The sequence below is a fragment of the Mya arenaria genome, chromosome 13, assembly GCF_026914265.1.
Source record: "Mya arenaria isolate MELC-2E11 chromosome 13, ASM2691426v1".
NCBI classification, from domain to species: domain Eukaryota; kingdom Metazoa; phylum Mollusca; class Bivalvia; order Myida; family Myidae; genus Mya; species Mya arenaria.
Genome location: NC_069134.1, coordinates 41,899,074 through 41,926,173, shown reverse-complemented (window position 1 = coordinate 41,926,173; position 27,100 = coordinate 41,899,074). Strand labels below are relative to the sequence as shown.

Here is a 27,100-nt window from a genome sequence, read left to right as displayed (position 1 = left end):
ATAACAATATAATATGATTTATGCTCTTCAATTGAAGGCCTCTTTGATGACATAAGTAATGCCCTTAGACGATCCTTAGCGAAATTTTAGTACTTGTCTAACCGCAATTTGGGAGTATATGAGTGGTCTAGTTGCTCACCTCTCGGCTGAGTTGTTGTGCATTGGTATAAACCTTCTTATGGCCTCGCGCGTGATACTTAAAGCTGTCAACTTTCGTCATAATCGAGCTAAAAGAAATTAGTATAATTATAAACCAACCACATCCCTTTGGATAGGGGCCGATCCTACTGTTAATATGTGTTTAGTATGTTGTTTAAAACCTTTAATTCTCTATCCTTATAAAAAAGCTAAACTACCCTACCTTTTTTTGGTAAGGAAGTTACCCTAACCAAACCAATTTCTTTTGGGCCTTAGGCCACACAAATTTAATCTTTTCTTCTACGAATTTTAACGAAAAAATGGGGCGAGCGAGCGAAAAAAACAAATACAATGCTATTTTTGACAAACAAGCATTTATATTTTTGATCAGAATATTGAAAGCATATATTTATCATTTATATTGTTAACTTTTCAGAAATTACTAGAAAACAAGAGCTGTCTTAGTATGTGACGAATGCCCCCGAATGTGACTTTGACCTATGAACAAGGTCGGTACATGAAAAGTTGATCTTGCCTTTACGTGTCAAATACATATGGCAAGTTATTTTAAATTGCCTTTGAACATAAAAAAATACCAACCATACTTGACAACCTACACTGTTATGTCCTTATATTCAGCATTCCATTGTGAATAAAGAATAAGAGTATCTTTCACCTTAGAGGTAGGGACATGGGTCTTGTACGCGACACGTAGTCTTGGTATGTCAAACACATGTGGCAAGTTATTTTAAAATCTGTCCATACAAGAGAAAGTTACAGCCTGGACACGACAAACTATACTCTGTGTCCTTATATGCAGCACTCCATTGTGAATAAACACTAAGTGTGACCTTGAACTTAGAGGTAGGGACATGGGTCTTGCACGGGACACGTCGTCTTGGTATGTGGAACACATGTGGCAAGTTATTTTAAAATATGTCCAGAAAAGGGAAAGCCACAGCCCGGACACGACAACCTATACTCTATGTCCTTATATGCAGCACTCCATTGTGAATAAACACTAAGTGTGACCTTGACCTTAGAGGTAGGGACACGGGTCTTGCACGCGACACGTCGTCTTGGTATGTCGAACACATGTGGCAAATTATTTTAAAATCTGTCCATACAAGGGAAAGTTACAGCCCGGACACGAGTTATCGGACACACGGATGGACGGACGGACGGACGGTGCGATTTTAATATGCCCACCTTCGGGGGCATAAAAGTCAGTCTCGGTAAAATCTAGGTGCGGGCTCAAACTTTGAATATAATTTAAGTTAGTTTTGAATTTCGGGAAAAAATAGGTGCGGAAAATCCGACAAACAACTGTAAGGTTTTCTTAAATTAAATTCAGTATTTTATTAATAGTTCTAAAAGGAAGTCATGAACTTTTGATGTATATATAAGTAATGATCGAAATGCGTGTTCAGACTCCATACACTTTTACCAGCCCAGCTGCGTTCACACCCTGATAATGACATCAATCACGCAATGCATTCCTTAAATATGCACTCTTACTCCCAAGTAAGATTTAGCACAATTAATAATATTGTTTCAATATTCCAAAAAGGACGAATAAATGTCGAAAACAATGGTTCTTGAGAAGGATACGGAGTTTAATTTGAAAGAAATGAGCACAAAACATGGTATTTCTACCGTATGAACGTATAGTGGACCACAGTAAATCTTTTAGCATTCACCAATCATTTAATATTTTTGCGCTTTCTTCTATCAAATTCACGGTTACAATCTTGTTATCAGTAATTAATATTTTCCATAATTGCATTCTTTAGTAAGTAGTTAAAGGTTTATCAGTCAAAATTGATGTTTGATATACATGTATATATTGATTTTGAATAAGAGTGTCACTTTAAATAAAGGCACGTATGGTGTAGTTTACGAATTAATTCATTACGAAACGGGTAGTAATGTGTATAGATATAGCCAATAAAGTCGTTAACATGAATGCACAATAGAACAGGAGAGATACTAGAGATAATTAATCAGCTTTTTCATATTATCGGTAAGTAATGTTAAATTTAGGAGGGGTCCCATTTTCAGGGACGGGTTCCTAAAGTTGATAAGGAGGAGTCCCTGCGGGATCCCTATAAAAAAGATAGTAATGCTTCATACCTGGGTTCCCGGTCTGTCGAGGGAATGTCAAATTTTCGACAGCTCAGCAAGTACAGCAGACGAGGATTATGAAATCAAATAAATGATAAATTCCCAGTCCCTTTTTGGTTTCCCAAAAAATAATCTATACTTTGGAAACCCATGTGATGACGTAGCATCGCGTGATTTGCCAATTACTAATCGACATCCGTCTCAATCAGCTTACAACAACGCTAGCAAGGCTCGCAAAATAAATGCAGTTATTATTCAAGTCATAACTGATCTTATTATACATATTGTTGAACAACTCATGCCATTTCTTTTTTTGAAGATTTTAAAAGTTCTGACCAATCGGCGAGTGCCGATTTCGATCAAGAATTCTAAAGATTTCGACCCAAATATATTGTATATATTATGCTTTATTTGTTGTTTGTTCGAATATTGTTGATATGAAAAAAAATATAAACGAGTGTCACAAAGCACTAAATTTCGCTTTCAAACGGTCGTGTATTCTTAACGGAAGTCTGTATGTATACATGTATGTATTTCTTTAGACCTTACGGTCAAGGATATCACGTGAAAGTGCAAGCACTTATTTCCATTTGGGTCCTTTGTTTTTGCTGAAGGGACAGCATGCAGAAGAGACAGTGTTGGGATACAAGGAAGTCCAGGTGCTATACCCTAGCTCTTTTTCGAAGAGAGCCCTTCAGGGTTTTTTACGTTTTCGGTGTAAAGCACCGATTCACGGGGTACAACTTTCCTGGGTTAACCCAGTACTGAGTACACCACTTTTCCAAGCACTACACTTTAACTGCCAAGCGCCCGGCAAGGGAGCTACTTGTACCAACTTAAAACGTCTTTTGGTATGACGCGGACAGGGATCGAACTTAGGACCTCCCGCTCCGTAGGCGGACGCTTAACCACTAGGCCACGAAGATGGTCTAGTATATCTTTCAGCGCATTCGAAGCGTCGGCACATATTATTTACTTTAAATAAAAAAGGTAATGTGTTATCATATTAGGTTAATTACCGTAAATTATGTTTGGCAATAACTTTGATATTCTGGAAGTGACACTCAAAATTACAATTCAACGCACAAAGAAGTCTTATGATTCTAGGGCAAAAACGGAGATGGTTATTTTTTCGATACAAATACCCTTATATTTTGTTGATGACTTTTAATGGCTAGCCGCAAAAAACTGGCTTTATGCTACTGTCAACACTTATTGGGTTAACGAATCCTAACATTAATAAACCGTACGTTATGTTTGGCAATAACTTTTTGTCCGGAAGTGTCATTCAAAATTACTATTTAAGTCTAACCACAAAAACCTTACTGGTTGTCTTATGTTGCAGATTTCCTGGGTGAACGCGTGCTTAATATGTCCGTGTGTTGACCATCTTTCCGGAAGTGTCACTCAATTTACAAGTAAACGAATGATTCAAGGAACGAAATTAAGATGGCCTTTTTTCCATTACAAATACCCATAAATTTTGCAAATTACCTAGCCGCCAACGCCTGACTTATGCGTAAGAATTCCTGTGGTTCACCCAATACTTGTTCAGTGTCATAAGCTGGTTGCATAGTTTAATCCTTTTATAAGTGTGTGTATACCACGTGATAAATTGCGTCATGAATTCTACGTCGGAAGGCAATATTATGCTTCGAATGAAGACTTTAAACAACTTTAGATAACCTCACTATTTCTTCACCATTTTAAATGAAACAAAGCATAGTCTACGCGGCTTACGGAGCCCCGCCTTCGGTCTTTCACCATTTGATCGAGAGTTTAGTTTATTAAAACACTTCGACAAACCTTTTCACAATACGGCCGTGACGGAGCATTGTTTTGGGTGCAGGTTTGTCAAAGAGATTGATGAAACTAATCACCGTATCAAACTTTGGTAATAAAAAGAAGGCGGTGCTCTTTAAGCGGCATATACTTCGTAAAGGAAAAGTTATCTTTGTCTTATCAGATCTCCGATCTAAATATCCTGCTGTGCAGTTTTGAAGGTTTTATAAATAATAGAAATGGACTCTTAATTTGTAGACTAAGCAATGACTTTTTGGCTAACTGGTTGGTTTGTTATTATTAGTATCCAATCAAATCGGATTTTAGAATTAAATGAGGTCACATTTTTTCGCGTGACAAAGACCCTAACCAGGCTGATTATGCTGTGCAAATCGCCTAGTGGCGGATCCGTCGGTTACATTATGTATGTGCACTATGCTCCAAACACCTAAAATGACTAACAATCTGTTGAACTGACTAGCACTCGCCGAATGGTCAAGTAAAGGCCCAAGTGCGAGTATAAATAAGCTGTGCAAATGACGTTAGAATTATCATTGCCGAACGTCTTATGATTAAAAATAACCCAGATATTATTAAAGTAAACTAAAAGTCAGGCTATGTGATGTTTTCTCACGACAAAACCGGATTTAATTTGTAATCTTATATTGAATATAGCGTCGCAACTTGTAAAGAACCCATCAATCTCCTTTCAAAATAATTTATATAGACCTTAGTTTGTCAACATCAAACAAGTAGTCTTCCATATGAATTGCTTGTTAAACAGTTAAAGGAATGCGGTCTATAATTAGTGTAATTTAAACAGGGGCACATCTGCTTTAATTGTTTGCATCACGCGATGTTTGCCGTCCTTTATTATTTACATTCTACTTAAATTTATAATGACATTTAGGTTATTAGTAGTTAGGAAATGGGGGTGCAAAAGGGGCCGTAAACCAGGGGCCGTAAACCAGGGGCTATAAACCAGGGGCCGAAAACCAGGATTTTTTAAAGCAAATTTCCATCATGATTTTTGAAACACGTTTCATTACTGTGTACGTGAAAATAATAATAAACAATAATCTATGCGTAAAATTCACTCAAAGAATGTACTACGATAAAAAAGGTAGATGTTGAAAAGCACTACCTTCTATGATAGCTATAGTGAACGCGCTTATTTTATATGAAATATAATATCAATATGAACTAAATTCGTATCAAACTTATATTTTAACGTTTAAAATTTGAGACATTGAAATATGCTATTTTCTTGCGCATTTCGTTCCATTTTTGCGGACGTTTTCTATCCCTCAAAAGTCCGTCTTATTGTTATGATGAAACAATGAGGAGGCAATGAGGATGGATGATGAGGCAATGAGGAGGTATGAGGAGGAAATGAGGAGGTATGAGGAGGCTATGAGGAGGCAAGGAGGAGGGATGAGGAAGCAATGAGGAGGTATGATGAGGTAGTGATGAAACAATGAGGAGGCAATGAGGAGGTATGAGGAGGGATGATGAGGCAATGAGGAGGGATGAGGAGAAAATGAGGAAGTATGAGGAGGAAATGAGGAGGTATGATGAGGTAGTGATGAAACAATGAGGAGGCAATGAGGAGGTATGAGGAAGCAATGTGGAGGGATGAGGAGGCAATGAGGAGGGATGAGGAGGCAACATAACATCAGATATCGTTACTGTTTTAAAACTAATTCATCTTTGTATGCCCTTCGTGACACGATTAATATCGCGAAATCAAGGAATGTCTCTTGAAATTTATGAGTCGCAGTTTTAAAGTTTACGTTAGAATAAAAATGAAATTATCGCCTCTTCTTTAAGCCTCAACATGATTGTACTCTGATATTCACTTTAGTGACATACGCAAGTTGCGTCATTTCATCGTGTTAAAACATTCAAAAAAGGAAACCGAGAATATCATTACCAAATTATTAAATAAGAATAATTGAATACAAATGAGTATACGCGCGAAAACGAAATCATAAGTATCGTTGATTCATGAAAGCTTATCACGCGAATATCATTCTGAAATATCAAATACTCGATTCGAAATGAGACGTCTGATTAATGTAATATTAGTATTAACTTTAGCCTAAGATACGTTTTAAACAGCCGTATAATTATGTTCCTTTATTATACATAAACCCGGAAATAATACCCTTAGGTTAGTTTAAAACGGCTGTTTAGATTCCACTATTATACATTGCATTTTCCTTCGTTAAACGGGAAACAATCGCTTATATTTTAACATAAACATTCATTTATAATAACTCGTTCAATACCTTTCAACCGAATCTGTTTTATCAATGAGTAAAGAAACTTAACACTGTTTAGTGTTTTCAAGTGTTGAAAACCAAGGTAAACGTAACCGCAGAAAGTAGTATGAATAGATAACATGAAAACTGGGTCAATACACATTTTACAAAGTATGACTAATACTCAAAATACTATCTCATATTCGTAAACCCTTTGCTATTGTATGACTTCGTACGAAAAAAGTATCGCATCATCGCCCTCGTTGCCCCTTAAAATAGTTTCTTCATAGCGCTTAAAACCTCTTTTGCAGTCTTCCTTTTTAGCGGTTACACCCAAAGCCTTCTCGATAGTATGTCAATTGCACACAGCAGATATCGAACGTCATCATTCTGCTCGGCTAGGTTAAACACCGACAAAAGATCTATTTCTAACTGCTCACCGATGGGTGATCCTACATTCCAAGTCACAAAGGACAGGATATAGAAAAGCGTTTTCATTTCAAATACTTTTTAAAGTAGTTCATTTATGTGGGTGTAAACTAGAACGAGGTCATAGATCACCTTATTTCGACTCATATATTCACTGCCACTGTATACATGGTAACAGTTTTAAAAATGACGCATCTTTGCATGCCCTTTGTGACACGATGACATTGTAAAATCAAGGAATGCATTTGATATTGTTTTTTTCTAAATAAAATATAATTATAAACCTAAACGTTTGTTTATCTAAACGAATTGGAAAATAGTTGTCTCTGAGAAAGCGTTTTAAAAATAACGGTTAACATACACTCATGGGCTAAGTACACTTAGTTATAAACATTTTAAGTTTATACTGCGTTAATACATTTAACCGAGTTCATAAGCTATATGATCTAAGATAAGCGACTCTATCGCGCGTAAAGCGAAATCGGAGTACGCAGTTACCTCTCCTGGTATTACGCTCGTCAAGTATGACAATATGCATCCCCACCTCTATGGTTAAGGTCGAGGTTAAGGACTCGAGTAAGGGTTAGCTCGACTACTTCATACTTGTATCATGATGGAAATTTGCTTTAAAAAATCCTGGTTTTCGGCCCCTGGTTTACGGCCCCTGGTTTATGGCCCCTGGTTTACGGCCCCTGGTTTACGGCCCCTTTTGCACCCCCATTTCCTAACTACTGTTATTGGCGCTGGGAGTAGGATTGTTATATGTCCCAGTTCGGAGTAGTACTGTGACAGTGACTTTTCTCACATCAGGGCTTCTCTGATGCGTCATTGCACTTTAAGCATTTTTTGGGTCACACACGTCTTCAAATCCCTGAATCTATAGGTTTATCATGCATAAAAGCATTTATTTAGACCATTCAAACAAGGTCATTAAAATCTATAAGCTATTAAGCTGCAATAAAGAAGCCAAGGTTTTCTCAAAAGCTGATAATTGATTGTCAATCCTGATAAAACAGATGAGGGACTGTTTGAGTATTTTTTGTAAGGAATTTATGCAAAAAAAACAGGTAAAGGAAATTAGACCCCGTTTTAAATTGCTTCCAGTGATTTATATTAATTTGAATTTATTCCTACTGTTTTTGATGCAAATGTCAGCGCAAAAAACAACAACAACAATCTTTACACTGAAGTTAAAAGCTTTAAATACTGATTTCAGAATTAATTCTGAACTTCAGTACCCCTAGAAGTGTGTATCAGCTGTTTTATGGATTACCCCCTGCATGTCTTTAAATGATTTACGGCGAAATAAATGGGATAGGATGTGTTCACATTTATTTCATACCCTTTATCTTTCCTTGAATTTTGTTTTAGTTCATGGGAGAATCAGAAAGGTAGAAATTGTCCAAATTCCTTTTTTCTAAACATACATTTATATGATACAGTCGAAACCAGTTGGCTTGAACTCGCTTGGCTCGATTTCCTCGTTGGCTCCAACTGGATGTAGAGGACCGACTTCTTTATACTGAAGGTAAGCATTCCCACTCGGCTTTAAACTCCAAGAGGCTCGAGGTATTGTCGCCCGTCCCTGTGAGTTTGAGTCAAGGCGATTCGACTGTATAAACATGCAATCCAGAATATCATTATTAAGACATCTGTTAGAGTTCCAATTCATGTTCACTTTCATACACTGCTTTGCTCTCCGAAATTCCGGCAAATAAAGGTATCAATCTATCAATTTTTTGGGGCCATCAAAAGTCTTCCATTTTTCCATCAATAGGTTTATTCGGCATCTGCACAAGCAACAACTATTCACATCTGTACAAAATATAACAAATTTACAAATATCACATTTTTACACAATATTTTACAATTAGAACAATCTCTACAAGTTAAAATCACCAGAGCACTTTTTGAGATTTTCATCTAATTGCATGCAGCAATATATTATATCACAATAAAAGTTTGTACATGGGGTGGTTTATGGTTATACTTTGTTATTTTTCCAAAAAACTAAAATAATAAAAAATAGCTTATTTCTAGTAACTTCATTAACCTATATTAAGCGCGTGCTTAGTAAATTAAGGGAATAACTAGAAATTCATGAATTATATGTGTTGCCTGCCGAAAGCGCCCACAATTGTTCTAGTAAAGGTCACCAAGACCTTGACCTTTGACCCCAAAACCAATAGGGGTCATCCACTGACCAGTTCATCAAGTGGCTCATTTTTTATTCTAGTAAAGGCATCTTGACCTTGACTTTTGACCTCAAAATCAAAAGGGATTATTTACTGACCATTAACTATTGAGTATAGCAATTTTGTGAATACTACATCACATTGTTTAAAAGTTATTGATCAGAAATGAAAGTGGTGCGCTGACAATGATTGACAAAGTTATATCCCAAGCTTTTGGTGGCAACACAAAAATATCAAATTGAAAATAATCTAAACAGATATGGCTGTTTATAAACAGATTTTCATCAAACGTAATGTCAAATGAATCAGGTAAATGTTGAGCGATGGAATACATGGGAAATTGACCTCCTCTATACGAAAACGAAACAAAGATAGAGGTTCTATCCCACGTATTGAATCTATATTCGAACAGCCAAATTCTTTATAAAAACATGTCATATCTGAACAGATATGTACATGTCATATCTGAACACATGTCATATCGGAGCACATGTCATATCTGTTCACATGACATATCTGAACACATGTCATATCTGTACACATGACATATCTGAACACATGTCATATCTGAACACATGTCATATCTGTACATATGACATATCTGAGCAAATGTCATATCTGAACAAATGTCATATCTGAACACATGACATTCATGTTCTTTTTACACATGAAAACTATCTTGAAATGGAACATTAACAAATCTGAACTCTCACTCTTCATTCAATCAATATTTGGCACAAAGCATTATCTATATGGGTGAAATGTTTATAAATTATGCAAGTGTACATTTTACATGAATGGCTTATACCCGTGACATGGTGAGGCCTAAAAAGAACACTTCTAGTTTGGGTTACCTGACCATACTTAAGATATAGGCGCTGACCCTACAATTTTTATAGTCTGTTTTTTTTTGTGTTTTTTTTTTAAAAATGTGTGCATGTGTGTTTTATGTGTGGTTTAAAATACTTAATATTGATAAATACTGATATACTGATTACTTTAAGGCCTTTACCCAATGATGACAATAATGCTCTTACATAAAGCCTTATCAAAAAATAAACACGCCTACTTGTCCTACCTGTTTTTCGACAAAATGAAACAACCATAAACACAATTTTTTTAGGCCTAAGCAAAAGATACAAAAAGAGCACTGTAGAGAGAACACCAACGCTCGTCTGTTGCATTTCATTAAAATAAGCATAACCAAACAATTATTATAGACTGTGTTATGGAACTAGCTTTATACATGTACGTATTGTCTCTGGAAACATGTGTACCAAGTTTCATTGGAAAATCTCGAAATGGCTTATGAGTTATGGTCAAGTTAAAAGTTTTAGCACTATGACGCAGACGATAACACTGACATTATAACAATAACTCAACTCGAGGTAACATTAGAATGGTTAGTACATTTCAACCCTGTTGTACATGTTTAACTTTATGCCAATTAGTTTCATTAAAGCAATCATTTTTTAGCAATCAAGGGAAGGATGTTATTTTAATTTTTAATACATTGTATAAAAATATGAATTTTTAATTCAAAACATTATGTTTGCGCTTGAAACAGACAAACATCTTACGACTTTAAAAATAATAACTACAAGGTTAGTTAAAAAGTATGACGAACATTGGTTCAATGTGCTAACATGGGGAAAAAGTTGTAAAGAAAGATAAAGATAGAAGGAACCAGGAACATATTTATGAATTAAAATGACTATGGACAAACATCAGTTCTCATGCAATCTTAAACTAGCACTGTTGTTAAACTGCACTTCAAATCTCATTCCAAATCAATTGATATGAGATTTGGCGGTATGTGTTTATAATAAAGGCACTGTTTTATCATAGCACTTGACAATTCTAGCAAAATTTATACCATGCCTGGATGATGGTACGATTACTATTTGACCATTTTGATCTTGTAATTAAGATCTGATAACATTCCTCATTTAACCCTTGAAGCATAGCATACTGTAAGTAACTAATAAAAAGATTGCACTATATTGGTCTACTGGTTTCGCTCCTGAAGTGGGCTTGCACTTTTACGTCGCTCATGGAACAACAACGAGCGCTTCTTTGTCTTCTTCAGAACGTGCTGACCAAACTGAAAAATTAAACAAAAATGAAACAAGGTCAGCATTACAAAAAGAAATACACACAATACCATTTCTCATAAATAATTTATCCTGGACATGATGCAGACCTAATGATTGTTGTTTAATTCAATGACTTAGCTCGATCAGTGTTGGTCAGAACACTTGCGCTGTTTGCATTAAGCCGTGTCACTGAATCTGTGCAACTTAAAAACCAAGAGGTTTGCTCTATAAATATGACTGACCTACCAAATCGTGCCTTGCTAGCCACAACATTTAAACATCAACAATTCAAATATGATCGAAAGTTGATTCCAGATATTTCGCAATATGGTATCAAAAAGCATGACAGAGTTACAGTCTTTTAGTATTAAGCGGTATGCAGGATGGCGTCTGTTGATGTGACGTTCGCCGATTGTTTAAAACCTTTGTTTACATCGTTGTTAACATCCATGTTAACTTTTAAACGTCAATTATTTAATGTGCTTTAAGCCATATTTCAACATAAAGAAGGACAGCTGAAACAATTGTTGCAAATCCTGTAAGAAATACACCAGATCAAAAGTGTATCCATTCAACATCTAGAGCAGTTAAGATTTCAAAGTAAACAACAATAAATTTAACAGCATGTTTAACTTTCAACAGCTGATTTTTTGCTTATTCCTGTTACTTTTTTTTTGGCCAGCAGCCTTTCTCTGGCCAGCAGTCAGTATTTCTTCAACCCTGTACTTTTCCCAGGAACCCAAGCAAGGGACTTGGTGTATCAAACAAGTTTTCTTAGGTGATGAACATAAAATTCTGCACAAATTAGTTTCAAAAATACCCTTAAACAAAACAAAGGGACTTACGTCCCACAACTTATTCACCTACCGGAGCTATAGGGCTGTCAGGAGATTCATAGTCATTTTCCTTATCCGTATCCGGGCTACGTGGGCTGTACAGCATACGACTCGCAAACTTTCTCTTCAGAGCCTCCGTAATCAATGATGCAGGGTCCTGGTGGTCTCTCAACTTTGGCTTGTCTGACCGCAGAGGGGTGCCCCCTGGGGACCTGTGAGCAAAGGTATCTCATATATGACAAATATAATATACTAGAAATTACATGTATAGTATAAAAGACCAGTTTGGTAAGCATACTCTTTACTTATATTCAATCCATTCCAGAATTTTCAGTGAAACCGCTGTGAAAGAAATTAAGACATTTATATAATCATACTTAAGTCTATTTTTCTAGGTAGAAACTGGTACTAATGTCCATTATTAAAGAAAGGCCTAGAGAAAAGACCTGAGCCAAGCTGACATAGGTACCAGCCATTTTACTTCTTGTTCCATACCGCAGAACATTTTTTTTGGATTAGTTTATGAAATAGTTTGTATCAGAATAGTAACCAGTCTAACAATGCAATAAGTAGGCTGTAGATTAATTACATCAATATATCAATAGACACATGCTACTTGTTAACAGAGAGCTTTACACTATGGTACCAAAACAGTTTCACCTCTCAACCCTCGAAATTGATATTATACATGACTTGTGTTTCAGGCTCATTGGGCTGAAGTTCAGAACTATGTTAAAATTAACAACGTGATTTGCTACAACTTTCAAACGTGAAATATTTGATGTGCTCCAATATTTTATGTCATTTATATGACATTATGTACAGCCGAAACAGTGCTCTTGAATATTGTAAGAAATGCAGCAGATCACATATGTATCCATTAAACTTTCAGAGCAGTAACGATTTGAAATTAAACGATAATGACATTAACAAAGTTGTTAACTTCAACACAGTTCTAAACAATCTGCCCAGTTAGTAAAATTTCAATATCTTAGTTAAGAGGTTCAGTAACAATTACTTAGTTACCACCCATAATCAACAACAAGCCCATCTCTGTATTGTCTCAAGTTTCACCATTCCCAGTCCTTGCAGTAAATGAGCTATGGAGGCAAACCCGCCTGGCTCGGAACCATTTCCTGTTTCTCAATCATAATATTACTCAGTTATCCAGGGATATAACTTAACTTTTCCGGACCACTAGCCAGCTGGGCTCGTAGCATTTTTAAGTCACGAGCCAAGCATAAAACCCGTGAGCCCAACATTTTTCATACACATTTTATTCATGTCCAATAAAAATCACTGACTCACCCATTGTTTATTACAAAGGAATGGTTCTAAACATAACAAATAAGTTGTCATATGCAGCTTTGTTAAGGTTCTTAAAATGTTTGCTGCCTCACAGTTTTCAAAAGGCTTTTCTTTACCCTTTGGAATAGCAAGGGACCTTGTGTGTGTATCACTGGTTTCATGTTTTTGATACTATAAAGTTTATTTATATTTATCAAGATTTGCTGCTAGTGACAAAATTGTTTGCAAAACTGGCAGGCGTACTAAAAGCAAACCACACCATGATCGGTATTAACGCCCATGGGCAGTAGTTTGCCCATTAAAAGGGTATTGGAGCTGGTCATCTATTTTTCATATTCTTCAAAATGCTTGTTTTTTTGGCCTTGCAAGCTTCATAATACTGTCAAAAAAAATCGGACTTGCCTCTTCTTTTAAATTTCAGTTGCCCAGATCGCCATTGGCGAGTGGGCGAGTGCTATGTTATATCCCTGTTATCCGAACTTTATGCATTATGAATCTTACCGTTACAATGAACCCACCTCTGTATAGCCTTGAGTTTGACGGTTCCCAATCCCTTGAGTACATCAGCCATCGACGGGGGACCACCTGACTTGGCACCATTTCCCGTCTCCGCTGCTGCTAACTGCTCCCTGTTCTGCTTGGGATAAATAAGTCATATGATTACAACTATCATGTACATATTCTGTATGGTTATTGTGATGAAAAAATCCTAAAAAACTAATGAATGAAATGTCATTAGCCAAGTCTCACACAAGCCTACAAGCCCTGCACTTGGTATGTTCGACAAACTTGCACACATTCTATGCCAAAGGTTTTATAGGCAAGTAGTTATTTAAGAACCAGAGCTTGTTGATCTAAAATTTCAATTTCAAGGACAGACCTCTAGAGGCATAATTGCTATATAAATGTACAAATCATAATCCATCATTGAAGATTGTCGGACAACCCATTTCAATGAATTTTCGATGATGCAGTTGTATGAAGGAATAACAAACTGCATTTCGATGTTAATAAGTGTACTTAAAAATGAATGCACATCAACCCGAATTCCTATACTGTATTTTTGCTGTTAGGAAAACAAACCTATGATAAGCTCGAGGTTTCAAGCTTAAGTTTTTAATAAAATAACTTGCTAATAATTTGCTCTACCATACTTTTCTATTTTAAGAAAACACAGTCACATGACACTAATCAATTCCTAAATTATGCAATCGATTGTGGGCAACCTCAATCATAATCGATCGATTTTTCGAAAAAATTCTCTGTTATTGTTTTATGATTACCGGTACCCTACTTATTAGACTCACCTCCTTGAGCATTTCTGCAAGTGTTTTCCCCGCTTTAGGAGTCTTGAAGAACCCTTTTCCACTCGGATTAGCAGGGGGTGGTGGGGGTGGGGGAGGCGGGCAGGGAGGTGGGGGAGGGGGTGGTGGAAGTGAAGGTGGAACAGGGGGACCGCCAAAGATGTCTGTTGTAGGGAATGGAACTGAAAGAAGAAAAATGACCAAGAATGTTTTAATATTAGAAGAAATTTAAGCTTCTTCGTCCCTGACTTTAAAAACCTACATACAAAAGAAACACACTATAAGGCCACAAATAATAGTTAAAACAGTAAATATTTTACAACGATAGTGAAGAAAGTTGTGATAACTAACTAAGTAATTCTTGTTGGCACAATTTTGCGCAAGAGTGTGGTCTTGTGTTGTGGGGAAACCGGAGTGCCCAGAGAAAACCCTCTTGTTGTCTTGGGTGACCACTTACCAAACTCACATTCGCCCAGACCAGGAATCTAACCCAGGCTGCCTTGGTGAGAAGCAAATGCGCTAACCACTGTGCTTACCGGACAACCAAATTATAGTTTGTTTGGACTTTCCTGACAGACATGCAAAACAAACCCACAAAACGATATACTTGAGACTATCTGGTGGTCATATTATGTTTTTCATTTCTTAGGAGGTCAAAATATAAAAATACCTACTAAGTGTTGGCTAGGAAATCGCCAAACAACTTTTTCTTAATTGCAGCCTTTGACAAATAAAGTACTTATTGTATAAATGCTATATGCATTCCTCTCAAACAATTTACTGCCAAAAGACTTGTAGAATATGCCTTTGGTTAGCATAGTAAGCTTTACACACTCAGGGACATGGTTGAGAAGAGTCTCAAGTCCAGTCTAGACTCAGACAAGCACTTTTATTAAACTACAAAGAATAATCTTCATTCCATTTATTTTACAAAAATAAATGTGAATAATTGAACTATTTCGAATAGTAATAAAAATCAGCAAACTTCATCATCAAAACAACTAGGAAGAAAGTTACAATGAAATGAAGATTTGTAGTTTTGGCACTAAAACCAGAACTTCGACTTGAAACTGATCGTAATCATACACCATGAGAATGAAGCTACATGCATCTCAAAAAATAAATTTTGTATCTCTTCTTTTTTTCTTGTGTAATTTTTCAATACTCACTGGGTGCGAATTTAGATAGCTCCTGGTCTTTGATAAGGCCAGCAATCTGAGATCGAAGCGTGGCAAGCTCGTCTTCTAAGGCGTTAATCTTTTGCTGTGTAAACGGATCTGATGAAGACACCGCAGATACCGACCCAACCGAAATGTCAAACGGCGTCGATGATCGAACTGTATCGAGACCTTGGACGACAGGGTCGAACAAGGTTTCGTCAATGTCGTCAACATGCAGACATGGGGAGGATTCTACATTCTCTTCTAAGGTGCCATGGTGTTTATTGCGTGGTCTGTAAGACAGTAATAGTTAAGTTCATAACATCATTACGTTTGTGCAATTAACCTCATCAATTACCTTGCTTAAGAATATGTTTTTTGTTCAGTTTAGATTTGCAGAAAACAATTTCTGCACTAGACGTAAACTGAAATACTTAATGAGAAAGAGACGGGCAAGTAACAGTATATCAGTAAACATTTAAGAGTTTATAAACCATTTTGCCGATCTGAAGGGTTGGGCAAATTGAATGCGTCATGGATAGGCTTATAGATGGACAGCAGTAACTCTATAATTATATTTTGTTTATGCTTCAGCTCTGTCAGCAAAGTGACAATAATGGTAAGCCTGTCTCTGAATAGAGACTTATATAAAAAAGTTATGTGAAAAGTGGTTGAATTATATAATTATCATAGTGCTTTTATGAATTTGTTTTTATTGGCTTTGTTCAGGGGACAGGCAAGCTATTCATAGTAAAGCAATTTCGACCAATGACCCTGAAGTGTGACCTCGACCTACAGATGTTTTGCAGGTGACACACCGTCTTCTCCTGGTGAACATTTTTCCCACAGTCACTGACACCAAATACCCTTATGAATGGCCAAGTCTCAGCCCAGACAAGCCAAATTACGTTTTTTTTACCAATGAATAATACACATTTTAATAAAACTGTCTAATGCTTTTTGAAATCAAACCTTGCTTAAAATATAACCCTCAAGCACCTACCGGACCATGATGCAGTTGTTTCCAAGGTCTTCTTCAACCCAGACTAGATTGTCCCCACCACTCGACACGTACGAATACTCGCTGCTGAAACTATCATTTTGGTTTGGTCGTCGCTCATGGGTTCCCAGTAATAGGCTCTGGAAATTGAAAATAGTTATAGGGCTATTCCATTGGTGGCAGTATCAGACAAATATATTAAAACATTTTTATTATATATATTATTAAAAGAATGCCTCCAAGAGGGTTTTTTACCCATTTCCTAATAAATCTAACATTTTTAAGTAATAAAGAAAAATACTAGGCACATAATTTACCTGCATTTGCCTTCAAGAGCTTGGATTCATAAACAATTACATGAAACCAGTGTTCAATAATATTATTAAACGGTTATCAAAAAATCAAACATTTAACATAATAATTTTTCAACAAGCATTTTAATGGGTATTGAAGGGTGCTGTACCCTGTCTATATTTGGCAGCACCCTCTTCCCAATTTTTTTAATTTTAAAGCAATTTTTTATTCTCAAAATTTCATATAATTCCCAAAATGGGCAGAAAAAGGGATGTCCATGCAGACTCTGGCACCTTAACTTATACAAAAACAAATATCCATAATTACTCCTTAAATATTTAAACCAAATATGTACCTGTACATGAAGTCTACGTCCAGGAAGCAAAGGGAGTCGACTAGCAATTCTCCGAATCAGGCTGCGATGCCGGATGTTGTTCCTGCGCTCTGGCAGCGGTGTCAATAGTAAAGCCTAAAATAAGAAACACATACATGTAAACTTTAATAATCAAAATAGGAGGTCAAAATTAAGATCTTATGTCTACCATAATAAAATCTAAGACACTTGTAAGTAGCGTTGGGAATCAATTTCAATAAGACTATCGATAATAGTAACCGATCAATATCAAGTAACCGATTATCGATAGTACAATCGGTTTCTGACAATATCTTAATTAAAGTTTTATTCTTGTACAAAAACTAACAATCGTTAAATACGCTAATGTTATGTGAGTGTTTGAATTTATTTAGTATTGTTGTCGCTTCCGGCCATATCGTTAACGCTGAAAACTTCCGAATGTATAAATGAACCTAAAGGGATAATTGGCAGACATAAACCAGAGGAAAAACGAAAACAAACTTGCCAGTTAAATCCATAGTTGATTATGATAAAATATAATCGATAGTTGCCGATTTCAGGCCTAACCAATCAATTTCCGATTATAATCAATTGTCGGAACATCACTGCTTGTAAGTATGTGTTATATTTTATATATAATTTAAATTCATATCATTTACAAGTACATTTTGTGAACATACAGTATTAAACAAATGTTAAAGTGAACTGCTTTTACGATAACATAAATATATAAATAAGCACTGTTGATATTTAAATGTATATATTATTTACGCATATCCCAAAATTAAACTTTTAAGGAATATATTAAATGAAGAACAAACTAAAAATGTAGTACAAACCAAGTTATCGGCATCTACGCCAAAGTAGTTGAGAATGGAGCGCAGGTAGCTAATAAGATCTTCTAAAACGTCCATTCTGTCCTATATGGGCGCTTGCATTTCTGAAATTATTATGGGGCCAAGATAACAATTATATTATTTTAATTGTTTTATTTATTTAAATCTATACATGACAAAAGGATTCTGAAGTTCTAACTTTTTTACCACAGTCTCTGATTGAAAGGTTAATCTAAAAAAAATCCGAAAAATAATCATATTATGTATTTAAGACTATTTTTCAACGGAAAATGATTTGTTGAATTGTATTCTTCAATTGTTAAACTTCTTTTACAAAAATGGGAATCTTTAATAAATAACTATGTATGTTGATACTCAAATTCGCTTTTCAAATATTTTATTTTCAAAATTTCTGAATGGCAATTTGTATTCAACATATGGGAAAAAACATACTTTTTGTCATTGGGAACATAACCAAATATTGGCTATAAAAAATTGGCAAAAATAACACTCAGCATGTTCATTTTTTGCTAAATGAATTGATAACACAAATGAAAAAAAACATTGTAAAAGAAAAGTTTCATCTGAGAAGAACTACCACTTCATCAAATTCAAATAAATGCAAATTATAGCTTTGATTGAATAACGATGTTTGTCATCAAATTGAAATTTGTAACTTTACTCAATCAGTTGAAGTGTGACACCACTGATAACTGACTTACTGAGTAAGAATTATTACCTCATACAAACTGTGAACCATATTGCTATATATAATAAGTTAGGCCAGCACACTAACATTCACACCTGACATACTGAAAGTTGAGACAAGACAGGAACTATTCTATTACTTTATACATCAATATAAAGGACAAAAGTTGTTTTATAAGGTCAAAATTGACTTATTACTAAGGAAATATTTACTGTTGGAAGAGCAGTTCAACAAGTTCTTCAACTTTTGAAATTCTCAAGCAGCTGAAACTATTAAATGATATCCGAGGTAAGTTGATTCTGATTTCATATTTTTAATTTAGTATTATGGGTTATATTGATGTATTTATTTCTTTTAAAAACACTGAATAATTTAAAAGTAATGATTTTTCATCTATATACATGTAAATTTCCTATCTTTGGTGGCAACACATTGGATTTTTTAAATGGATAAATCTACCATATACAATAATGGTAAAATGTGATGAAGGCAAGATGAAGATGTCATAATAACAACGAAGAAATGACATTTAACAAATTATTTATTTCCCCCGCTATTGAATTACTTTATTTTACATTTAAGCATAATAATTATCTTTAAGAAAGTGAATAAAATAATTTTGACAGAATGTAACAACGGTTTGGTTGGAGTACATTATTTAAAATAGGATGAGCTCCAATTCAAGGTTCATTAAACTATTTTCTTACAACCAGTGAAGTGACTTTGTATTTATCGTTTCAAAAGGGATACCACATAATGGCACATTGCTAATTTGGGTATGAAGTAAATGGGTACGAAGTACCGAATTCATGAAGGAGAAAAACTCACCTTCGTTTATAATGATATCAGTTTGTCTAAAGAAAACGAGATAACTTACATAAAAACTATTCAGATTGCAATCCAACTTACCGAATTCGATGACGAATGAGATTCCTGTCAGGAATTTAATAATTCGATGAGCGACAACTATTTTGCCTTTCAAACCCTGCAACCATTCTTGTAACAAATCATACTGGCCAATGAAAACGTGCGTTACAAATTTATCAATCACCGAGATTCAATTTTCAAGTCATAGACAGTTTGACAACAGTAAGGCTGTAAGGTAATTAAGCCAAGTATGAGCTAAAAAACAATATTTTTTTAAGGAATGAAAACATAACGTATATTATTAATGCATTTTCAAGACTTGTCTATTCCGTATTTTACAATTATTGTTACTTATTTCCTACATTCGTACTCACGTCTTTCGTACCTTATGGCAGAGGTGAGTTACACGAAGCTAGCTTTTAGCGACTGGCTATGCAATAATACGTTATTAACAAGATTTTCACGAGTATTTAAATTTCTGGAATAGACCTGTTATAATTTTTTTTTATTGGGAATGGTCAAAGAATGTGTCAAGGTCTGAACTTTGTGTCACTGTTCATTTACAAAGCCTCAAGGCTCAATGCATTTCATCATCACAGCATAACAAGACTGAATTTGTTTGAACTATTGTTGATTAGTGTGTTATTTGGCTTGTTAGCTTTAAACTGTTTTGTTTGTGTGTAAATTATGAATGTCACGATTTTACTCTTGACAAACTTGAATAATATTATTTAATTGCAGATCGGAATGATTTCTAATTGCGTATTAGGACATATCTTCATGGATATTATTTATAATAAATAAAACTTCTCATTTCAGACCAGAAAGATGGTTTCCTCTGAGGCTATTTCTGCCATGAAAACTATGGCGGCTGACCCTAAAAAGAGGGCAGTGTTAGTCAAGGTAACCACATTGTCTTGACTGAAAAAACCTTGTTTTGTATGGTAGAGTGTATTCTTAAGGAAACTTACTTTTTTAAACCATTCCTGTTCATTTCTAGGATTTTTTAAATTTTAAAGCAAAGTCAAAATGACCCATTATTCCCTATCCGAACTAATGTCCGTGGTCCGTAATGTCCGTGACCCATCAGAACCAATGGGGTACATCACATAAAGATTTTTGGTGGTGTGGGGGTATTGATACACCTACTTGTATACATGTATATGTTATGTACACCTTTGATCAGAACAAACCAGGCCCCATTCTCAAAATGGTGAGAGAGAAAAACACTGTAGTTAGATAATTTATGGATTGAAGGCTGAGTCAGTAAAGAGGCCAGCTTATCCTTTCATTAATAACTTACATTGTTATAATTTATCAACATGCTACATTTGTACTTATTGCAGGATACCACTGGTTGTTGATGTAAGAATTAATGTGTAAAGAAAAACAAACACTCTTTAATATGGTTCACACATGTATTAACGCAGTGTTATGCTAACTAAGAATGTCTTTGTTACATAAAGAGTTCTGTAAATGGTTATACAATTGTCATGGTGATGTTTCATGTGACTTTTGCAGGACACAACATGTGTAGGGGGACTTGTGTTGGTGCTATCCAATCAGGACAATAGAATCGTCACCCTTGCTTTGGAGGTAAGATCATGTGTACTGTTCTAAATCTTGATGGTCTGTTTCACATGGCAGTGGTGATTCAAAGAATTTGTAAAATTCATCAGTATTTTTTTGGGAGACAAATTCCCTGTGTGTTCAGCATATAGCTGAGTTTGATTTGATTAGGACATGTCAAGTGTTTTTTCCCCTCCATTTTGAAAATGATGCCCTAACTTGGTTGATAAAATACACAAACTTGTGATTTGAAATTTGTAATTGTGTATGTAGGCACCAATTTAATGAAATTGCATATCAATATTGAGTTCACTATACATGTGTATTTATAGCTAAAAAAGAGACATTGTTTTAAAACTTTTCATTATGTGTGTACTTTATGTAATTATTGAAAAATCTAAACATTTTCAAATGTTCTTTTTGTTGTGTTTTTAGACTATTAAGCTGCTTGCTGAAACTGCTGATCATAGACCGTTGCTGCGGAACTTCATTGGTATGATGGAGCAGCTCCTGTCTGTCATTGAAAAGTATGTGATATGTTTGCTTTGTGATATATTTTTTGCAAATTTTTTCACTAAGTTCTATGAGTATTTTCAATGAACATAAATGTAATCTGGAAAATTGTCTAAATATGTTTATCACGTTGTTCTTGTGTAAAAACTGGTGGACATTCACGTTAAAAACTACCAAAAAATGCATCTATCACATGCTCAACACACAATTCCTTTTATTTTGATATGTTGTTACATCTGTGTCTTGTTTTAATTATTACACAACCTGCTATTGGCTAAATTATGAAATGGACGAGCATTGGTATACCTGCCATTTTAGAATAGCCGAAGACAGGAAACTCAGTATGTTTAATATATATATATAACATTATTGATACAATTATTCCAGGAATGATGTTGAGGTGTCCCCACTTGCCCGTGAGATCTACAACACCCTCTCTTCAACTGAACAGACTACTCCTCGCAAAGACACATTCAACTCCTCACTTGGATCCAATACCTCCAGGTATTTATAGTTGAAAAAGTTATGCATTTGCAATTAATTTTGTTACTAAAAGTTAGGCTAATAATTTTTTATCTGTTCGCAAATTATATGCTTTTTTTTGTTTTGATCATGAGAGTCAAATGAGTAAAACATAAGAAAATTGCATCAAACTATTTTTTGCCCTTCAATTGGGTCTACTCTACAGCTTATTAACCTGCTAAAAAAGCTCTAAAAGTAAACAATTCCAAGCATAATGAAATATAAAATTAACCTAAATGCTATGTCTTCCAGACGCAGCAGCCTGCAGAAGACACTTCAGGGTGGACTAAAGCTCTCAAAAACAGTCATACTTCAACTGAAAGGCCTGCTTAACAAGGTAGGTTGGGCAGATGACACCAATTCATAGTGACTTCTTTGGCCTAAAAAATCTACATTTTGATTGGGTTACTCGACCCTACCATTTTTATAGTCAGTTGGTAAAAAAATAAATATTGAGAAGCAGAGGATTCTGTTGGATCCATTTGTTGTTGATCTGTCTGACATCTGCTCCTCCTGCATGTGTTTTACTGGTTCAGTTAAGCTGGTTATTTAAAGCATTTCCTGATCTGAAAATATACCAGTACATGCAAAAATATCTTTGATCTTTGTAATTGCTTCATGTGTATGAGGCCTCAAAAAAGAAAAACATTAGGTTCAGATTAACCTATCTATGAAATAGGCACCAACCCTACTGTTTTTATAGTCATTTGGTAAAAAAAAGTGTGTGTGTTTTAATATGTTGTTAAAAACCTTTAAAGCTTTACACAGAATATTACTTGAACTCCATTCTCCATGAGGACAATAACATTCTTATATAAAGCCTTATTAAAATAAAAAAAGAAGAAAAAAGCCTTCCTTCCCTACATGTTACAATTTACTTATCTTATATTCAAGTCATAATTGTGATACTTTTTTCCCCCTGTAGATCTTATATTCAAGTCATAATTGTGATACATTTTTCCCCCTGTAGTGCGACCGAGATGTGTGTATGCGATTGCTTCTGCAGACGAAGGGCGTGATTAGTATCACCTTTGACATGAACAAGAAGCGATGCATTGTTCGCGCCAAGCCGGAGGTCAGGCCTGAGGTATTGTTACATGTACTCTATACTCAGGTGTGTTTTTAGCATTTTCAAAATTTGCTATTTCTATCTTGTCTAGTGATATGCTATTACTAAGATTAAATAATATGTCTATAAATACTATACACACATTTTTTTTTATTTATGCTATATATATTTGATTTATTGTGTATTTTCAATTTTTGTAAATCCAAACTATTAATTTATTTATTTTGGCCAGATGTTGTTTTTACCGAATTCAGACAATCATTAGTATTTTGCAGATGTTGATTCAAGCCCTAGCAAGGACTCAAACCATCCACGCCCAGCAGGTGATCAAGTCGGACAGTGGGGAAGAGGTAGGAAACACTTATATCATTATTGGTCTCTCTTATAAAGGGACAAAACTCAACAATTATTAAACCCACAGTTATGGGCCTTGTTGCTGTACAAATGCTCATTGTTTCTGGCAACATTTGTACCAAGTTTCATTTCAATGTCTTGAATGGTTCCTGAGTTAGGGCTAAGGTTAAAGTCTTTATGTGCTGATGATGGCAAAGATGCTAAGCGAGACCTTTTTGCTTAAAAAAAAAGAATTTGTTCAATGTTATAAAGCTCTATATCTATAATCATCTAATTTATTTTGCAGCTCTTCCTATCCTTTGGCTCCAACCAAGGTGAAATGGACAAAGAAAATGATGTCACGCTTCCCGAGTACCTCCCTGACGAAGAGGAACTCATCGTCGACGATAAAGCCCTCGCACGTGACAAGCCAGATTGCAAGTCCGGTGGCTGGCTGAGCAGTGCAGCTAGCTTCCTCACTAATTCATTCTACTGGTGATTCAATAGTCCCGAGTCCGCTTGGCTTTCTGTGACAATGCTGGTATTGGTATTGGGAAATCGAAGTACGCTTCTGTGATATGATGAAAAATAGAAATTTTTATCTTCTAAACTTAATGTGCCTAATGTGTTCAGTGAGATCGTGTTTGTTGGTCTATAAGTGTGGTAGATGGGAAGTGCATGAATATTTATTAGCCACATTAATACGTGTATATAGTGTGTTCATTGGTTGATCATTGCTGCAGGTAGTGTGAGATGGGGAAGATTTGAGAAATAGTGCTTTTTAGTGTATGGATGTGCTTTCTTGAAAAAGTTACGGTTGTTTCAAGAAAAACTTCTGCTGTAATCATTCTTAACATAATACATGAATAAGGAAATGGCTTATATTTTCATATAATATCACATGGCATTTCTTTTCTTTCCTTCTTTTTGTTCAACCTTCTTCATTTTTTGCATGTGATTCTATTTCCATTGTGTTCAACTGTTTGTATGTTCTGCCATTTGAATATTCATTTAATAAATGAGAATTAATTTTCAAATTATATGTGTTATTTTCTCAGTAAATACACGCCTTTGTTAGCCCTTGGCAACTATACACACCTTTAAATCAGAACATAATTTGTAAACGCCACTTATTTTAAGATAAGTAAAAGTGAGTGTTGTAAAACAAGCAGTTCTCGAGGTTGATGCTTTAAGCCATTAGCTTTAATCACAATCAAACCAAAAATAATGGTAAAATCTATTAAAATTATATCAGTCATTGTGAATATGAGACCATCTGACCTCAGACAAATCTGATGAAATATCATGAGATGTGGTAAACTTTTGTGTCCGCTATTATTCCTGTTCGAGTTATTGCAATTTTAAGAGATTCTTTTGTTTTGACTTTTTTGCACAATAAAAATCATATCCCATCATGCATTGCTCAATACAGTTTGTATCTGGGTCATGCATACAAGCTTTCATGGAAACTTCTGACAAAAGATGAAAACTGTAACTTGCTACAGGATTATTCACAGAATAATACCAGACAATTTGTATCGAATGATGTAACTCGCAAAATGTGCAATGCTTTAAGATTAATAATTCATTTTGTTTTTTATTGCCACACAGTGACACAGTTACTTCTATGAAAACAGTTATTTCTTTGATGCTAAATTAAATTGAAACACTATTGTTTTTGTGTGTTCTTTTTTATAATTTGTTATAAATTTGATTATAGATTTCTTACACAAGCATTATAAAACTCTTCAATAAAAGCCATAAATTATTATTTGGTTCTGTAACATTGATCGTTACAGGTATCCTGTAACAATATTCAACTCTTGCAATGACTGTTATATAATTAGTTGTACACAAATTAATACTACATTGTACTTAATTACTGAATTAATTTGAGAAGTGAGATATCGGGGAAGCTTAAGAAACAGAACAAAGTCATATTTTTAGTTTACTGGCTCGAGTTTAAGCCCCAAGTAGACTCGGGTTCCAGTGAACTTGTGTTTCACTGACCCTTTCAAGTTGGTTATCCCATCAGTTTATGGTATATCTGTTTGTGGTGTTGATTTTGTGTATGTGTCGTTAGTGTCTCTTGTTCATTTAAGGAATAAATTGTGGGGTTGATGTCATTATCGGGGTATGAACGCAATTTGGCTGGTCAAAGTGTGTGGAGTCCGAAGGATCATCGATTGATAAACGCAATTGCCGAAAGGCAGTTCATTTAAGGAATAGAAGTTGAGATGTAAATAATGTCAGTTGGTCTCTTGTCTTGTGCCTCTTCACAGATGGGTGGGGTTGGGGGGTAATGTTCGACTACTGGGCTTGTATTTTTGAAGCACCAGTGACAAGGGTATTTCTACTTAAGACATTGAAAAAGGTCATGTCAATATTATTGATTCAAGATTTAAACAAATTTATTAAGTAATGTTAACTTATACAAACAATTGTTACATTTTGGGCCGATTGTTCAGAACAATAAATAAATTATGTTTACCATGTGATTAACGACATCGTTGTTAATTGTTAAAGTTAAAAAGCAAAATCGCTAAATTGATATCCCCAGCCTGATTGGGCTAAGTCAAGGAATGGAAATCAATTGTTGGTGAAACATATATACAAGTTTGAGTTTGATTGCAACTGTTTGAAAAAAATAATAAAATATTGTATATAATGTAGCATTTAGAATTGACCAAGAAACCTAGTTTATGACTCCATGTTACCTAGTTCCAAACTAATCTAAGATTTTATCAAGGCAAACATTCTGATCAAGTTTCATGAAGATTGGTCCAGACATATTGCAAAAAAATATAGCCTCCAAAGTGTCCACTAGGTTTTTTTAAGATTTGACCCAGTGACCACATTTTTGACCCCCATGACCTACTAGTTTCAAACAATTCCAAGATTTCATCGAGGCAAATATTCTGATTAAGTTTCATGGAAATTAGAGCAGATGTATTGCCTCAAGATTTCAGTAAGATATGACCTAGTTACCTAGTTTTTGACCCCATGTGACCAATTTTAAAACTCTTGTAAGATATCATTAAGGCAAACATTCTGACCAAATTTGAACATAACTGACTATCCAATGTTTGGTTCGAGACACAATTTTCAAAGAATTCACCTACTGACCTGGTTTCTGACCCCATGTGACCAAGTTTTGAACTATTCAACAACAATCAAGGAAAACAGTCTGATTAAATTTCATGAATATTAGATTACCTCTAGTGTGTTCCTAATTTTTTTTCTAAGATTTGACCTATTGACCTTGTTTTTGACACATATGATCCACTTTTAAAACACAGTCAAAATTTAACCCAAGAGAACATTCTGACCATGTTTGAACATAATCCGACCAATCACCACCATAAAATAGTTTCGGACAAGATTTTTGAGAGATTTG

The 27,100-nt window shown here is 35.0% G+C and overlaps 2 protein-coding genes across 6 annotated transcripts; one reads left to right on the top strand and one right to left on the bottom strand.

Moving 5' to 3' along the window:
* Window positions 1-8,505: 8,505 nt before the first annotated feature.
* Window positions 8,506-19,840, bottom strand: LOC128214894 (mitochondrial fission regulator 2-like). Its single transcript, XM_052921597.1, has 9 exons — window positions 19,740-19,840; window positions 18,125-18,225; window positions 17,286-17,399; window positions 16,640-16,776; window positions 15,646-15,929; window positions 14,480-14,658; window positions 13,691-13,806; window positions 11,896-12,076; window positions 8,506-11,036 (listed from the first exon to the last, which is right to left on the bottom strand). The coding sequence occupies exons 2-9, from the start codon at window positions 18,197-18,199 to the stop codon at window positions 10,941-10,943; spliced, it is 1,182 nt and encodes a 393-aa protein (XP_052777557.1). The 5' UTR covers window positions 18,200-18,225; window positions 19,740-19,840; the 3' UTR covers window positions 8,506-10,940.
* LOC128214895 (armadillo repeat-containing protein 1-like) lies at window positions 19,835-25,378 on the top strand. 5 transcript variants are annotated; one of them, XM_052921599.1, is made up of 9 exons: window positions 19,835-19,927; window positions 20,517-20,600; window positions 21,219-21,293; window positions 21,702-21,793; window positions 22,167-22,283; window positions 22,554-22,638; window positions 23,272-23,388; window positions 23,646-23,720; window positions 24,011-25,378. In XM_052921599.1, the coding sequence occupies exons 1-9, from the start codon at window positions 19,850-19,852 to the stop codon at window positions 24,200-24,202; spliced, it is 915 nt and encodes a 304-aa protein (XP_052777559.1). In that variant the 5' UTR covers window positions 19,835-19,849; the 3' UTR covers window positions 24,203-25,378. The 5 variants fall into 5 exon arrangements, with proteins under 5 accessions (XP_052777559.1, XP_052777558.1, XP_052777560.1 ...); XM_052921598.1 differs by having other exon boundaries at window positions 23,272-23,415; XM_052921600.1 differs by having other exon boundaries at window positions 19,867-19,932; window positions 23,272-23,415.
* The last annotated feature ends 1,722 nt before the right edge of the window (window positions 25,379-27,100 follow it).